This window comes from Pundamilia nyererei, unplaced genomic scaffold (genome assembly GCF_000239375.1).
Source record: "Pundamilia nyererei isolate P.nyererei 1_Seehausen unplaced genomic scaffold, PunNye1.0 scaffold00003, whole genome shotgun sequence".
In the NCBI taxonomy this organism is placed as follows: Eukaryota; Metazoa; Chordata; class Actinopteri; order Cichliformes; family Cichlidae; genus Pundamilia; species Pundamilia nyererei.
The window spans coordinates 1,462,810-1,480,541 of record NW_005187404.1 but is presented as its reverse complement, the minus strand read 5'-3'; the positions used below and the strand labels follow the sequence as shown (position 1 = coordinate 1,480,541).

The following is a 17,732-nucleotide window of genomic DNA, read 5'->3' as shown; positions in this document are numbered from 1 at the left end:
CCTCTCCATACAAGCACAATGCAAACGATGTGTTTTACATGAATACACAAACTCTAAAATATTCCTGCAGCGTGTACAAAAACATATACAATGTATGCCAAGAAAAAAATATTATACACCACTCAGGAGACTTTAGTTCAGCTTTACAGAAAGCATCTCGAGTACAACAAGTACAAGCTGGGGTTTAAAATGTGAAATCTGATCTCTTGATGAGTGTTCGGCATGGGGCTGAGCCAATGGTAGCAGGGGAAGCTAAGTATGATCAGAGGCCCAAAAGAACATATCACATTTTCCTCTAATGTGAAGTATTCTAACTGTGAAGATGACACGTCAGTGCTAACTGAATCACAAATGACTAAGAAGGTTTGGAATAACTCTATAAAAGAAAAAGAAAGAAGTGTGTTCACATTTGATCTACTTTGATGATCCCATACAGACGTGGCATCAATATAGTAACTGTGGTACAGAAATGTCCAGCCAAGTCAAGTCATCTTTAATCATATAGCACATTTAAAAGACATCAAGTGTCGGCCAAAGTGCTAAACTGAGGGATAATATAATAAAAAGAATTAAAATAGATAAGATGAAAACATTATAGAAAACATTGTAAGACATCCATATATGTTTGTAAAAAATATGTGTACATGCAAATATGCACATACATATACAAAAATGCACACATTCACACACAAGCACACATACGTGAACATTAAATACATGTATGCGCATGCAAACATCATTCAATGAGGTAAAAGACCTGAATAGCTAAAACAGAATAAAAGAGGTGTCAGAGAGATTGGAAAGCCTTGGAAAATAGGTAGGTCTTCAGATTCGATTTGAAGACTTCCAAGGACTGTTCCAGAGCCTCGGGGCGGCAATGGAGAAAGCCCCGTCACCTCTAAGATCATTTAGAAAAAAATGTCTGGAGTGAAAAGTGTATCACTCACTTATATACAGAATATACCATCTTGTATATAACATGAACTGATCCTGGATTAAACAAAATATGACCGTGATCTTAAACGTTTTATACTTAATTTTCTTTTTTCAAATCTCGACTATGATAGAAAATGTTGGACTATGACGATTGGTAGCACTGATCTTTCTTTATGTTTGTCTGCACATTTCCTGAAGAGAAGTGTAAGCTCGGAAGATCTGCTGAACACCTACAGAACAAATGAAAAGTTCTCAATGTTCTCAAATATTACTAAAGTTCATGAACGTGAGAATCAATGGCATCTAATACAAAGGGGGGAGGGGGGGGGGGTCCATTAACTAGCAATCGTTATTGACTGAAATAAAGTTGCTTGCTCTGTACAAAATCATGCGGAGCCCGCAGGCAGCTATGGAGAATATAAAAATGATATTTCAAGGCCATTTTACTACATTGAGTGTAAGAAATACTATTACATGCCTGCAGCCTCCATTGTAGGCTGCCTTAACCATAAATCTCCAATTCAGTTTTATCGAATCGCCTTCTTTCTCTCCATACTACAACTGTCTCTTTGTAATTTTATAGCAAAGTTTTAAAAAATTACTTTACAAGCACCTAAGAATTTTTTTTTTCCTTTTGAGGGGGGGCAGGATTTTCCCATGTTTTACACTGTACAATCCAAGCTGGGGTGTTTTATATAGATATCGTATTACATTATATGAATTATACAAGTGCAGGTTAATTAAGTCAGTCACTTTACCTGCAAGTTGCACAAAACAGCAAAGCAGTAAAAACTGGATGTTTAGTCATTTCTCATGTAAAACCCCGCAAGCGTTATCGTCAGAGCCGGTGTATATGGTTTTTTGTTTTCTGTAGCACAGATGTTTCTGAATGACCTGAGAAATATTAAAGGGATATTTTAGGAATAGAGTACAGCCAGCATTGCTAGTTCAGCACTACGGACAGCGGCACGGACTGCAGACACAGCAAGGCAGGCCATTGATTGCTGTGGCTGATTGTATCTTAGCCTAATAGCAGAAAGAACTGTGATAGATGCAGGTGACTTTATAGTTCGGTAATGCAGATTATCGACAGCACGGCCTCAAGAGGCCCGGAGTGTTTGTGTTTGCTGGAGAGCGTGACAGAGCGAGGGGAGGAGAAGGTATTCTAGTAATCTCAGCCAAGTTATTTATAAATGAGTCATCTTCGTCGCTTCTACAGCTGCTCGAATGTTTGATATTTTCTAATAAGTTGCATATGTTGTCGCATGAGGAGTGAGGAAGACTCATTTTGGTTACTTTGGGTGGAAAGAAGCATCTTTAGAGCACAAATCCCTGAACATCTTTCCAACTAAAGATGTGCAGGTGCAGTGCACTTGGTGCTTTAGGGAGAAAAATGATTTTATCAGCACCACAGGCCTATCGTGTGTGTATGTGGCTTCAAAAATTCACCCAACTATGTTGGGAATATATAACTCGCGCTTTAAAGGAATAGAACATGTTTCTGTTCATTTAAAGCAGAAGAACATGTTTTCATATAAATAATAAAAGCTGTAAATCATGTTACGGTTACAGTTCATGTTAATGAAACTACTAGTTGTGAGAAGCAAGCGTACATTATTCAGTAGTGAAGTTATTAGAATTCCCTTTGATAGAGCCCAGTGCAACGTGAAACTGAAGCCTGCAGCAACAGCAGAGTGCATTCAATAGGTCAAGCCTCTCTCACGCACACACATATACACAACTCTCTCACACTGCTGTGGCAGCTAGTGCAGCTGAATATTAGGATCAATGAAAGTGAAACTATGCAAGCAGTTTCTGTTCACTCCTCACACGATTCCATTTCCTACTAGAATACAAAATGCACACCAATAACACAGCATAAACAGTCCACTGCTGTTTCCTGTCGAGTAGAGGTATGGGTTATTGATTGTTCATGTCCTCCACAAATAACACACATACACTCACTGGACATTTTGTTACATACACCTCTTCAGCTGCTTGTTAACACAAATATTTAACCAGCCAGTCTCATGGGGTAAACTCAGTGCATTTAGTCATGTAGACGTGGTCAAGACGACCTGCTGAAGTTCAAACTGAGCATCAGAATCTGATGACTCTTGTTTTCTGCTGCAACATTTGGACTGTAGGGTCAAACTTTGGAGTAAACAACATGAAAGCATGGGCTTATCCTGCTTTATATGAGTGGTTTAGGCTGCTGATATAATAGTGTGGGGTATATTTCCTTGGCACACTTTGGTCCCATTACCACCAACTGAGCATTGTTGAAACAGAGCAGCCTACCTGAGTATTGCTGCTGAGCATGTCTGTCTCTTTATGACCACAGTGTACCCATCTTCTGATGCCTTCTTCTGGTATTATAACGAGCCATGTCACAAAGCTCAAATCATCTCGAACTGGTTTCTTGTGCATGACGATGAGTTCACTGTGTTGGGATGTGGTGGAACATCATGGATGTGCAGGGTATCGTCACTCATTTCTAGAATCGATTCGATTCCGAGTCACAAGGTCCCGAATCGATTCGATCCACGATTCGATTCAATTTGAATCGGGAAATTTTGCCTCAGACAGTCAGAAATATTATAATTCAGATCATGCATCAGTATATTTCTATATTTTTATATCTATAAAAAGAAATCTGACACTTGCAAGACATAATCAAGGGTATGAGTGTCACAGCAGATGCCTTTGTGTCAAAGTAGCTGAGGATAAAACACAGAAAAACATGAAGGTGATTTTCCTGGCCTGGGATTTTATAAAAATATTCTGCAGTAGATCAAAAACGAAACAAAACCGTTAATGAACATATGAACATTACCTGATGCTGCTGACGTGAAGCAGAGCAAAGTTACAGAGGTTTTATTAGAGACACAGCTGAGCGTTTTGCAATTTTGCATAATTTTAAAAAGTTTAGATTTGTTCAGTATTGAACGGCAGAAATGAGGCTTTCTTTTCGGAAGTAAGTGAAAGGAAAAAAAAAAACAGCGTCCGACAGCGCTGTCAGAGAGAGAGAGAGAGAGAGAGACAGCTGTGCATGTAGTGTGATTTTATCGAGGTGGCAGCAAAACAATAAGAGGGAATTCATGACGATGTTTATGTGAATCGAGTTTGCTGCTTCTTTTGCTGCTGTTTCAGTCAATAATGTTTGGAGAGAGATAAAACCTGCAGCTTCAGAATCAGGGCAAAAATGGCGCAAACACAAAGCGCGGACCCGCCGAAACATCAGAATCAGCGAGCTGTCGGCTTTCAGCTCGTGTCCGTGTCCGTGTCCGTGCCGTCGGGTGAGAAAGGCGACATCTCACTGATTCTGATCCGCGCTTTGTGTTTACGTCTTTGTCCGTGTTCCTGCTCTCATTTACTGTTTTAGCTGTTTGGTGGTTGTTGAAATTTTGTGAGGTTTAACCTGAGATTCTGGTGTTTCGGGCAAAAAAAAAATTATATAAAAAATCGATTCAGGATTTTAATGAATCGATATCACGTTATCCAAGCGAGAATAGATTTTAATCGATAAATCGATAATCAAAACCCTCCCCCTAATAAGGAAGCCCAAAGGGTGGACTGCACAGTGACTGATACTAAAGCAATGTGGCAGTGTGTGGAAAATGCACTTTACATGTTCTAGCATGTAAATAAGCTGCATGTGCGCACACCAGCATGTTTGATTCGGCCAATAAACTCTATGCTCCCTTCTGCACACCTCACATACACCTAGCAGCTCCGACTTAGAGTGGGGATTGATGAGAATGATCATTGAGGAGTCACCCAGAAAAGCACACCAATATCTTCTCTGCTGCTGCACATTATCTCAGTGAACTCCTGCGAGAAGACCTCACAAAGGGACTAAAAGTTGACTAAAACGAAAAAGGTCAGAGATGAGAGAAAAAGAGAAGATCTGCATTGCTGTTGCATTCAACAACAGCACAGATTAAATTATTGAGCTATATTATCTTATTCTAACGTCTTTAGCATTCTCTGTGACCCTGAGGAGCACATATGGGTGGATTTTAACAGATACACTGAAAGCATAATATAAAGAAAATGCAGGCCCGATTTATTTTATGTATTTTTTTAGTTAATGGTTAAAGCATATTGTGTGCCGTAAGAACTTGTTCACTTATCATTTTCTTCAGTTGAAATACATGAAAATCAATGTTTGGAGTTTGATATGCTACTGAGAGTTGAGCCTGCAGTAGCTGCAGCTGCAGTGTTTGCTCTCTGCGTGGTAGAAAATAGAAGAAAAAAGGTTGGCACAGCCATAGGTCAACTTGCTGCATAGCAACTGGGTGCCACAGTCAGCAAACTGACCTATGAAAACACAGAGTTTGTTCCTCTCTGAGCTTGCTGTTTCAGTGCTGACAGCTTCTCAGGCTTGTACACTGCGAGGCTTAATTACAGTGACACATGAATATCCACGATGTGCCCGCTGATATTAATGATAGAACATACAGATTCACCCAGAAGGCGGGTTCTGCACAAATTATTTTTCACAGAGAGGTCAGAGGTCACAGTATGATAGAGAACATTTTGAACACCTGACCTTTATCCTGTCAGACTAACTTAAATATTAAATTGAGCTGGAGTCACAGTCTTGTTTATGTACACCCAAGAAGAAAACAGAGGATGAGACGGAGAAAGGAAGAGTGCTGCCTGTCAGCAGGGAACCTCATGCTCGAGTTTGATAACAGTAGCAGAGGGAAAATAATCCCCACTTGCATCTAAGTACCACTCCTAGCACGTTAGGGGAGCTACATGCTAATGCTTGTGGAAGCAGGACACCAGCAGTCATGGACATTAAACTAAGACACGTTCACGTGGAGGTGTGAGGTATAACTGATGTATATAGAAAAATGTTCTCGTCATGATCTGTTCGTTCATAAGCTGCACAGCTTAACTCCTGAAAATAATGGGAGCCAATTCAGCCTACTGCTCCTTCAGCCCAGACAGCGAAGCAGAAATTGATTGCAGCTGCATCAGATGTGGATTCTTACTTTTGACTGTGAGGTACATGGACTTGCTGACATCTGCTCCCACGTCGTTGCTGACTTTACACAGGTAGAAGCCGCTGTCGTCCTCCAGCACGTGTTTGATAAGCAGCGAACCGTTGCTCAGCAGCTGGATACGAGAGCCGGTGTTCAGAGGGATGGGCTGAAACTGGGGGACGCCGGCGCCTAGTGCGAGCAGGTAGAGACGGGCCAAAAAAAGACAAAATCAGGAGCTGTTTTAAATCAGAAAAGAGGCATTCAGATTTATTTATACGGCTCATTCAGTGCACCACGACACAGAGAAAAATACACATATATGAAGATAAATAGCATTACAGTACTTAACAGTAAGAGGACCTAGAATGTGTGTGTCCATGTGCATTCACTTGACCATGCATCTGTGTTTACAGATTTGACGACAAAGCCTGTCAGATTCAGCAAGGATTGTAAACATGTTTCTTAACACCAGGCCTAAATCCTTAAATCGCCAAACAGCTGCTGAGCAGAGCGAAACAGGCTGAGCTCCTGGTGTGATGCAATCAGAACAGACATAATGCTCATGTTTAACAAGAAGGCAGATTGGTGCAGAGGAACAACGGGGAGAGCAGGGAGGCCTTATATTGGAACTAGCCTTCGATGCAGAGTCAGGCAGATTTCTCCGCTGAAGTTAGAAGAGGATTTTCTCCTTTTTTCTTTTTGTTCTTGTGTTTCCAACTCTGGATTTAGTCTTTGCTCTTGTGTTTGCTGAATTCACCAAAAGAATAACACACAAATGTCCTTAGAAACACATTTCTGGCCAGTCTGAAAGACAAGGACACACTAATCCTGAAGCAGTGGGTTCGATGCTTTGCGCCGTTCTTTATCTGTAAAAGTCAAATATGACTGACATTTGAAATTCATTCTTAAAATTTTTCAAAATAACTAACAAAATCTGTCCGGTACCTGTCTGAAGTCTGGTAACAGATGGGTAGGAAACTGTCTCTGTCTTTTAAATAGAAAATTATATAAGCAGTCTCTTTTTACTGTTATACATTACAGTATCTCTTCCTGAACTGGCAGCCCTTAAGTCTCTAAGAAATGTCACCAACACTGAATTATAAGGCTCATATCTTTAACTAGTCTTGCTCATGTAGCATTAAACGCATGCAAAGTGAGCCAGACGTTGCATAAGCTCGTGTTAAAGTTAGCGTGTACAGATTAGACCATTTAGGGAGCTGTGGGTATTTGCTGTTTAATTAAAATGCAGTCAAGTGGCCGTGGCTACAGAAGGGTCAAGTGGTGACTTTGTTCCTGCTCCCCTGGCTCTTAGAGAGGCAGAGGGAGATAGAGGTGTTCTTCCTTGAATTATGGATTCTGCATATCCAAATAGTGCTAGTCGTTATGTTAATAGCAGTTGACCTTTACTTACTGTTCCATATCTCTCGGAGACACTCATCTGGCTCTTAGCTATTACTGTTGCAGTAAAAGCATGCCAGGCAGCTATTCTCTGGACAAACTGCAGTCTGGCTAACAACAAATTAGGCATTAGCGAGCTAAACTGCCTGCCCTGGATAAGTTGATTTTCATTGTCCCTTTGCTCTGACAGCTATCCTGTAGAGAAACAGGAAGTGTGTGAAATGCTGAGGTAGAAAGGTCCCAGAAACCAAAAAATAGGACTGACTGGTAGTCTGGCTTAAGCAAACCTGACCAATAAGCTAGCTTCAAACACTACAAGCGAGTAGACACATGCTGAGCTCAGGCCGATCCCTCCGTACATACTGATCAGGCCTGGTCAGACACTGCTAATCAGGCACAGACATGCACACGAGCACACATAAATCCCATCAAAGGGTGAAAAACAGATCTGATTCTTTCATTCCTTTGATCATGGCACCGAGCACGCAGACACACACATGCGCACGCTCTGCTCCTCGTTGGCTGTTGTGTTTCTCTTGGTGAAGCTTTCATCCCAGGTTATATGGATGATGGAGCAAACATCTGGGGCCCCTTTCTTCATCTGCCCTGCTCAAGTAGCTAAACTCACCTGCTGCCTTGCTGCCTGTCTGTCTGCTTCAGTCTATTCTCGTCTTTTTCTCTCTGATGATTTTCTAACGATGCAGGTGGGAACTGTGAAAACTAATAGCCCTAAATTGAAGTGATGTGTGCGTTTGTATGTCCTGCGCATTCATAGACATGTATGCCAGCCGCAGGTAAAGAAAGCAACAAGCAGAGTGATTTCTCCCTGTTTTGATTGATGTTTGCACCTCTTGTCACATGTTCAACCATCTTCCCTTTACATTCAGTTCATTTAATGTACCTTTGGAGTGTTCCCAAACGATGGTAGGTGGTGGATAACCTTCAGCGGAGCAGTTAAGAGTCACAGTTTTGCCATAGATCCCATCTTGATCCTCAGGCTGAACCACAAACTGAGGAGGCACTATACACAGCAACAAACACAACAAACAGCAACACTTCATGGTGTTTCCCAGCTGATTTTACTGATAGATGGAAGGTGGATGCTGTCTTACCCCTAACGATCAGCTGGCTCTGGTGCTCCACAACAGCAGCTTCATTGCGGGCGATGCAGGTGTAGTTGCCGTTGTGGTCGGGTGTTAGGTTGGAGATCCTCAGCGAGCTGGTAAAGTCTATGTTGTCCACAGTCACGCCCAAGCTGGCGGGGATCGGCCGCCCGTCCTTCTGCCACGTGATGTCCAGCGGTCGGTCACCAGACATGACCACGCAGGGGATGAAGACGCGTTGGCCGATGGTGAAACGCTGAAACTCGAAGGGCTGGATGTAGGGAGGGACTGCAGGTGGAGGGATAAAAATCTAAATGATTACAAGTCTTCAAAAATCATCTGAACTCCCTGGATTCTGTTAAAGTTGCTGTATCCCTTATTGAGACTAACCCTATAAGCATCACTCTCTCTCTCTGTTAAGAAAACAAGAGGTCACTGAAAGAACATAAAAGACTTGAATAGCAAAACATGCTGCAATAATTCGTTGTCATTCCCAGGCTGGAACATTTTGTCCTTAGAGTGCATAGAAAGAGAGAAAGAAAATAAATAATAAAAACTTTCAAGGTGACTTGTGATGCTTTAGAAAAAGAAACCTTAACGAACCTGAGCCTTTTCCCTTTATCTATAAATGATCATATATCAAGCCACTAACCTACACCTACGTGCATTAACATCTAGCTGCAACAACACTATCAAATTATAGCACAAAAATCATGATTACAGGAAATATTTATACTTGCATTTATATTACAATATAAAGAATTAACAACTTTAAACTAAACAGAGGCTACATCCCTTGCACCACCTGTCTTGAATAACTGAAATTCAGAAACAAAGTCAATCTATCTGCACGATATAATCACAGTTACAATATGATCTATTCAAATTGACTGCGCTATATTCTCTGGGAAATCTCCAGCCATCACACAAGTCATCTGCGCGAGCGTCCATTCAGTTCAAATAACACTGAAATAAGCAGCACTTTAGCCGCTTATTTAATTCACAACAAAGTGGAGATAATGGACTCCAGGGATCCCCAAAGACACTTCGGCATTTTAAGCATGAGCAGAGTAAATTAACAAATGCACTCCCTCACTATAGCACCGCTGGGAAGGGTTGCTTTATATCATCACTCTCTCTTTCTCACTCTCTTTCTTCCTCCGTTTCCCTCGCTCTGTGGGAAAGTGTATTATAGTGAAAACAACATTACATACTGTGCAGAGGGAAGGAAATGAGACATAATGGGGAAGCCCGTTTTTTTAGTATAATCTATTACAGTTGTAAGATCTCAGTGGAGATCAGTCAGTCAGCCCTGTAATATCAGCTGCCATCTTCACTTCTTCTTCATAAGCCAGACTAATGTACCCAGGAATATCAGGTAGATTAATTAATTTAGTCCGGAGAGATCTATTTATATTGTGGCGTCTGGATGGGAGGAGAAGAGTGAGCCGAAACCTTTTTTCACCACTGTATCCCACAAAGTTGGAACTGTGACAGTTTCCCACAAAACCTATGGAGGAATAGGCCTATGCCTTTTGGCTAAATGTGACGTGTGAAGATCAATACCACACATGCAATACTATACAGGGTAATGGCACTTTTTTTTTTAGCTCAGATTGTTAATATTAAATAGATGTAATACTACATATTAATTGTTGAGCTGCAGAGGGAAGTGTCGGTAGGTAGAGTTTATTACTTAGGCTAGTTTTTCCAATATTTATGCCGGACTTGCTTGTAAATGTTTGTTAATTTGTGAATTGATGAATTGTAGTAAGAAAGCGCTTTGAGTGAAAAAGCGCTACATAGGTAGCGGTCCATTTTACCATGAAGTGGTAGAGAAATATCTATGTTTATAGGACGTTATCATCATCCTGGTACCCTTGACAGAAGGTCAGTAGTTGTTTTTTCCCATATGCTTTTGGATTATTGCAGAAAATAAGTGTAAATGCATGAGTACTTAGTGACCTTTTTATGTTTTAGAAATGCAAATTTCTAAAGCATGTGTTAACAATAGACCATTCGATCAAAAACCAAGAACACAGACTTAAAGAGAAGGGAGCTCGAAGGGCAAAGTGATGCTTTATTTCTGTAGCATTAACTTTATTTGTCTCCAAGCACTTTTTTTCCTCAATGTGACTGTGACATTAGCTAATTCCAGTAATGATCTGTGTGGTGTGTTTTGGAGCATTTAGATATGATTTGCAGTTGGCACATACATGGTTTTCAAATCCACATAGAAACCAGATTAACATATCACAACATAGTAACAATCTTGCTAGTATTTGCTGATAACTTGATAAACATGGCTATCTTGTGTTCCAAGAAAAAACAAGATCATTTGAAGTTAAACACTAAATGCTATAAAATGTCAGTTTGCTAATTAATGACCACCCTTTATATACAGTCTATGCACTAATAATCACAGAACTGGTTTACCAAATAGATTTAATAACAGTATGTTACCAATAACAAATTATAAAGCACATGCAACGTATTTTTAGCGGCATCAACGTTCTCATTTCTTATGCAGGGCATCCTGATAGTAGTCGCAGCGATTCACTTAACTTTGTTCATGTTACAGCCTTAATATAAAACGGGTTAAATTCATTATTCACGTCAAAATTCAACACACAATACCCCAAAAAGACAGAATTTAAAAAGAGTTTGCTTAAATATACCTACGTTTCAGTTTTCAGGCCCCTCTTCTATGGAACCAGCTTCCAGTTTGGATTCGGGAGACAGACACTATCTCTACTTTTAAGATTAGGCTTAAAACTTTCCTTTTTGCTAAAGCATATAGTTAGGGCTGGACCAGGTGACCCTGAATCCTCCCTTAGTTATGCTGCAATAGACATAGGCTGCCGGGGGATTCCCATGATGCATTGAGTTTTTCCTTTCCAGTCACCTTTCTCACTCACTATGTATTAACAGACCTCTCTGCATTAAATCATATCTGTTATTAACCTCTGTCTCTCTTCCACAGCATGTCTTTTATCCTGTCTTCCTTCTCTCACCCCAACCGGTCGCAGCAGATGGCCGCCCCTCCCTGAGCCTGGTTCTGCCGGAGGTTTCTTCCTGTTAAAAGGGAGTTTTTCCTTCCCACTGTTGCCAAAGTGCTTGCTCATAGGGGGTCATATGATTGTTGGGTTTTTTCTCTGTATCTATGAAGCGCCTTGAGGCGACTTATGTTGTGATTCAAATAAAATTGAATTGAATTGAATTGAATATATCTACTCCATACTGGTACTCAGGTTGTTGCACTCTATTTATCTGTATAACTTATTACTTGTTGTTCTATTTTCTTTTTATTCTGTTTCTTTCGCTCTGGGACTGTGTGCACGTAATTTCGTTCCACCTCATGTAAACATGTGATGCGAATGACTATAAAAGAATCCTTGCATCCTTGAAATTCTTGCAATTTTGTTAAAAATAAAACAAAAATGAATAATGAAAAAATGTGAAACAGGTGAAGTGCTGTAAATACTTTCCGGATGTACTGCACCCTTCTAATGACTTTATGTCAAAGAGTAATCAGAGTAAGAATAACACATCAAGGTTGCCAACGGCAACTTGGTGAGCTGCAGTTTCATTGGACTTACCTCTCACTCGGACGTGGACGCTCTGGGAGTCCATCTTGTTGGGCTGAACCATCACCTTGCAGTTATACTCGCCGGCGTCCACCTGCTGCACGTTACTAAGCTTCAGTGTGCCGTTGTTCTCGAACGCTCGCTGCCTGTGGTTGAAAGGTAGCAGCGCAGAGTTCTTGTACCACTTTATGGAATAGTAAGGGTAGCCAATGACGCGACAGTGAACGAAGGCATCCCGTCCAGCGATTGCGGTGATGTTTTTCATTGGACGAATGCTGGCTCGGCCTAAAAAGGCACAGAGATTAAAAATGTAAGATTTTAAGGACAGCGGTATTCACAGAAAATCACAACAACAGTGTGAATGAGTGTGGTTTGCTTTATTATGGTGTTTTTACAAATAGACTCGTGACTCGTTAAACGTATTCAGGATTTCAACATGAAAGTGTTTCCCCTCACAGCTCCACAAGTCCTACCAGGCACCAAGTACTCACAGGAGAAGTGAAAGGAAGCTGCTGTTTAAAGCTTTTGTTTAACTACAAGAAATAAGACAGAACTCTAAGTAGAAGGCGGTGAAATGACAAGCAGATTAAAGTGTGCTAACTATATGAAGGAAAAGAGAGCATTAAAATAACACTGTACTACGCGTGCTTATAACTTGGCTGTAATACATTCTGTTTCCCATCAAATGTTATACATGCCGAGCCTCATTCTGTGTCTCATAAAATGGAAACAGAGTAATTGCTTTAGCATCTGATCGAGAAGAGTCGAATTGGCTGCTTGAGTAAATACACACAGACACACATGACTCGCACACACAAGCACACCGGGGGATAAATGTATTCAAACAGAAGAAATGCATTTTTCTTCTGGCTATTTACAAACCATATCCAGATAGGCTTACGAGCAGCAAACCAGCATAATTCATTTGACCTAAAATGCAAGCGTGTTGGAAAAGCACAGTAACAATTTGGAGAGAAAATTACAAAGCAACAATTTTAGAAAAGTATACGTGGTTTAGGATTAAGAGACAGTAACAGGAAAACAAAACTGAGGCAAAATCAGTCGCTGGAGAGCAACTTAAAAGGAGATGTAAGTGTGAATAAAGATTTCAAATTAAAAATAAAATAATAGCAAAGAAAAAAACAAACACCAAATTTTAAGAACAAGTTTTTCGCAGATAAATTCCAGATCCAAACAACAAGCAGCTCTCATATACGACACAGAGACAGACACATAGAGAGACAGACAGGTATGTGTATTTGTTCTTGGAGGAGCTGATTTGACAAGCACCTCTTACGTTTATTCGAGCCTGGTGGTACACGACCCCGGCCGAGTTGCTGCACGTGCACCGATACACCCCGCCGTCTTGCACCTGGGTGTGCGTGACATTGAGCTGGCTGACCACGTGGCCCTCGTGGGTCTCGTAGTGGCCCAGGTGGTGGTGGCTGTCTTTGATGACGGGGTCGTCGTCCAGCGACCAGGTGCACCTCGGAGGCGGGGTGCCCTTGACGTTGCAGACCAGGAAGACGGGCTCGTTCGGGTTCACCACCTTCTCGCTGAAGGAGGACAAGATTTTCGGAGTACCATCTGTGACAGAAGACAAAAGTGGAACGTGGTGGTGAATAAAAGAGAGGCTAAGTCACACAGAAGTACTAAGTTTAAAAGTGAGAGCGGTTTAGTGAATAATGTCATCATAAATTATGTATTTTGGGGGTAGTTTGTTGTTTTAACCCTGTAACGCCAAGTGTATCATATTTGAAATATGAGATTTTGAGACCTCAACATCATTGGTGTGAAAAACCTAATGTCTACAATCAGACACATGCAATACTACTGTGAGTAATAAAATAACAAAAACGCCAGATGTAGCAAAAATGACTGAACAAATGGAGATTCATGTATGTAAATTGCTATTTAGTTTTTTAAAAACTCATGAATCAGGCTTTACAGGATTGACAAACAAAGCTGAAACGTGCACATGTGGAAAAAGGGAAAAGGAAATGCGTTATAATGTCGATCCCTGACAGGATTCAAACCAGTCACAGATGAAATCGTGCATGTTAGGTCACCGTGACACACCTGTCTTCAATAGATTTTTGTAGTTTAAAGGGCAACCGTTTAAAAACTGAATATACCTGCTGATATCTCATTTTATAATTTCGGTAGTTTTGGACACAATAACAGCTTCACTTATGTGTTTCATAGTTCATCAAACAACGGCAATAAGGCATATGTAAAAAGGCTGACTCCAAGTGTGGGAAGAAATGCTAGACTTTAAACAATTCCCAGGCAGAAACAGGATGATTACTGATCTTTTCTCACATACCACTCAAATTAAACATTTGTGCTGACTAATTAGCCGAGCCAGTGAGTTTGTGTTGGGCACAAATCACAGTGAGCCAGTTTGATTCCTTTCTCACTACTCACTAAAATGGCCGTGAGAAATACATATATATAGCTTTGAAAAATTATTTGAATGAACATCAAAATGTCGAGTGATTTTCAACTAGTGCTTTGAGACACAAAGGGAAGCTCCTAAATATCACTGAACTCTGTTGCACCAGCTGTGTGATGAATCCAATATGTATATTTCTTAAGCTTTGCAAACTAACTAAGCTAATGTGCCTATTGGGGTTTTGCAGACATGTGATTGCTAACCACATGGTGTTAACCTGTCCACCTATAACAATAATGATGGTGACAATGTAGGGCCGAGCAAATAAAGCCCCAGTGACACAGTTGTGTGCGCCCCACTGGCTAGCAAAGCCAAAATGGTTTGGTAGCTAGCACCCCTCTCAGGTGGCACAGCACACTTTGTGATCAATTTCACCAAGTGACTGCCAGCAACCTCCAGGTGCCACTCACTAACCAGTCGGTAATTACACATTTTTCCACTTTTGGGCAAGTGATGTAAAATCTTTGTTCATCTGATACAGCCTATACTGAAATCCTGCATAAAACACAGGTACATTTTTTTCTGTCGTTTACTCATTATTCAAAAAAAACATTTATATCCTGTATTGTCTACATACTACTCTTTGTAATATCCAGACGCAGTATACATTTGTTGTTGGAGACAAATCTTTTTTTTCTTTAGAAGAAAACATTTTTGTTAATAAAACAGTGATAGAAAGCAGCAAAAGGAAAGGAAAAAAATCATGTCTTTCTGAGAAGACTTTGACATTTTTTCATTAAGAACATAGATCCATGAGCTTTTCTACCAGACACAGAGAGTTGTCGGCTTTTCAAATGTCTGTGTCTGCCTGCTGCTGCTGCTGCTCTCTGATAATCTAGGTGTATTCCACATGATTATAGATTATCAATATCTTCTTTTTACAGCTCCCTGGCCACAGGGGACAGTTGCCTAAGCAACGCTTCCAAGGTACGTTAATGGATTAAAGAGTGTGTGGATGTATTTTTGTATGTGTTTGTGAAGTGTGGGGCAATCATTCTAGTGGTGGCAGAGAATCGCAGCAGCATGCCATTAGCACATAAACCCTATTGATCTTCAAGGCCTGAATCTGTTTGTGCTAACTCACTGAATATGTATAGGACAGCTGCTACTGTGTAGCGTTTTGGTCAGTATTTGTGTGTTTGGATACCTTTGCACCAGTGATGCCATTTTACCTTCAAGGATAACCTGAACAAAGTCCTGTGCAGACATCTTGCCCTTCCTGGCGAAGCACTGGTAAGCCCCGCCGTCACTTTTCGACATTCCTTCCATCATGAGGTTCTCCCGGTTTAGCCCAATGAAGCGAACATTGTTGCCAGGGTAGATGATCTCTCCGTTGCGATACCATGACAGCTCGTATTCATCTGAGCCACTCACGCTACAGGACAGAGACACCTTGCTACCCACGCTGCCCTTCACCTTTCGAGGGCTGACCACTACTTTCAAGGGTTCTGTGGACACAGAAATCAAAGAGATGTTTAAGAAAAAAAATTGGGTAGTAAATATAATAATGAGGTACAGTATGATTATCATTATATTTGTCCAAGTTCAATGTTTATTCTTAATCATTAAGAATGCTAGCGCTAACATTTGATTCTCATCAATGCAGTACATCACTGTATCAAACAAAACAAGCAGGGTGTCACTTGCTATCACTAAACACAGCCCCCAGTGGTGCTGCTGGTGCAGGAGTCAGTTACTGGCAAATCATTTCAATCTCACGCACACGTATTTACTGTTGTAGCTTCATAATCCTTAATTACCTCCAACAAGGAAGTTATGTTTTTGGTAGCGTTTGCCTGTGCGTGTGTCATTCGTTCTGTCTGTAAACACCAAGGTGTAAAAGTTTCAAATGAATTCTGATGTGTAGAGTGTAGAGTGGGGTCATGTTAACAATCCTTTAAAATTCAGCTTGCATCCACCGATGTCTTCAAGGTCAACTCAATGATTTATTATTGAAAACTGACAAAAAGCCTCATACCTTAGAAACTACAAATATTACAAATGTGGTGTGTGTTGTCAGCATATAGAAAGTTCTATAAAGAAAGAACGATTTAAAATCATGTCGCATTTGACCTCTGACCTCCTTCAAGGTCAGCAGATTCCTCTGAACGCTATGTAGCGCTATTTAAATCTATGTTTCTTACTGACATTGCTTGTATTGACAACATATAAGCATACAGGGAATCACATATGTGGATTCTAGTCTACAAAGTACATTTAAAAAGAGCAAAGAAAAGAAAATTAATATATACAAAATATAATGGTATATTCTTACAAGTAAATACTGCCCAGAGAGTGAGCCGCCTCGGTGGAGGTATGTGCTCTCTGAGTACTTCTTGTTTAGTTTATATGTTCATTTTACTCACATGAACCAAACTAACCATCCACTCTCTAACACGTGCCAAGGCTGTTTTTTTTTTCACTCATTTCACTTCATTACTCTAATACAGCAGTTTCGGCTACCCACAACATAGAAGAACCCCTGAATTTTATAAAGCACTTACGTTTGACATACAGGCAACCCATGACCTCCGCGGTGCCATAGCTGTTCCACACCTCACAGACATATGTTCCCGAGTCACTGGGCTGTGTGCTCTCTATCAGCAACCCCGAGGTTGTCTGGTGAATGCGACTGTCGAGCTCCAAGGGGCTGTTGTCCTTCAGCCAGCGGTATTTGGGCATTGGGTAGCCTGAAGCCTTGCAGGGCAGCTCCACCCGATGATTAATCATCACCTCTCGGTGGTCAAAGCCATCCAAGATGACTGGCTCAGCATTGGTGGGGTCTGGAAGGAGCAGAGAATTTAGTGTTAATTAGTGGTGAGCGTTGCCAGCCGCTCGACAGTCTAATCCAATATTGATTCTTCGGGTCAACATTCAGTTCCACATACTGTATATTTTGTTACGTGGTGGAAAAGAGAGAAAAAGACTTGCTTCTGTAATTTACCGCAGTTTTACTGTCTCCTACAACCGAATTCAGACATACTAAATAAATGAAGAATATAAATGTGCATTTCATGCTAAATGACTTCTTTTTATCAAACTCTACTGCAATTTTCTAAGAAGCTCTTTGCTGATACCTCCTGGTTTGTTTACTTTTATCTAACATCTGACACAATGACGATGAAAAAGACAGAATAGGTCACTGCATAACTCAGTTTTGTCTGCAACACACCATATGTGGAGATGCAGCTTCTTTATCTTATGACATTTTAAAATGCCCAACCCAACTCTAAATTTTTAATGTACAGGGAGTGCA

General features: G+C 40.7%; 1 protein-coding gene across 2 annotated transcripts in view; it reads right to left on the bottom strand.

The window, feature by feature from the left end:
* Nucleotides 1-17,732, bottom strand: part of dscamb (Down syndrome cell adhesion molecule b) — a 128,429-nt gene that overhangs the window by 28,915 nt on the left and 81,782 nt on the right. For both annotated transcript variants that reach the window (XM_005720578.1, XM_005720579.1), the window contains exons 5-11: nt 16,981-17,259; nt 15,649-15,924; nt 13,312-13,608; nt 12,034-12,306; nt 8,444-8,722; nt 8,233-8,352; nt 5,943-6,122 (exon numbers count right to left, since the gene is read on the bottom strand). In XM_005720578.1, the coding sequence (XP_005720635.1) occupies nt 5,943-6,122; nt 8,233-8,352; nt 8,444-8,722; nt 12,034-12,306; nt 13,312-13,608; nt 15,649-15,924; nt 16,981-17,259 (1,704 nt within the window). The remainder of the gene's footprint in view (nt 1-5,942; nt 6,123-8,232; nt 8,353-8,443; nt 8,723-12,033; nt 12,307-13,311; nt 13,609-15,648; nt 15,925-16,980; nt 17,260-17,732) is intronic.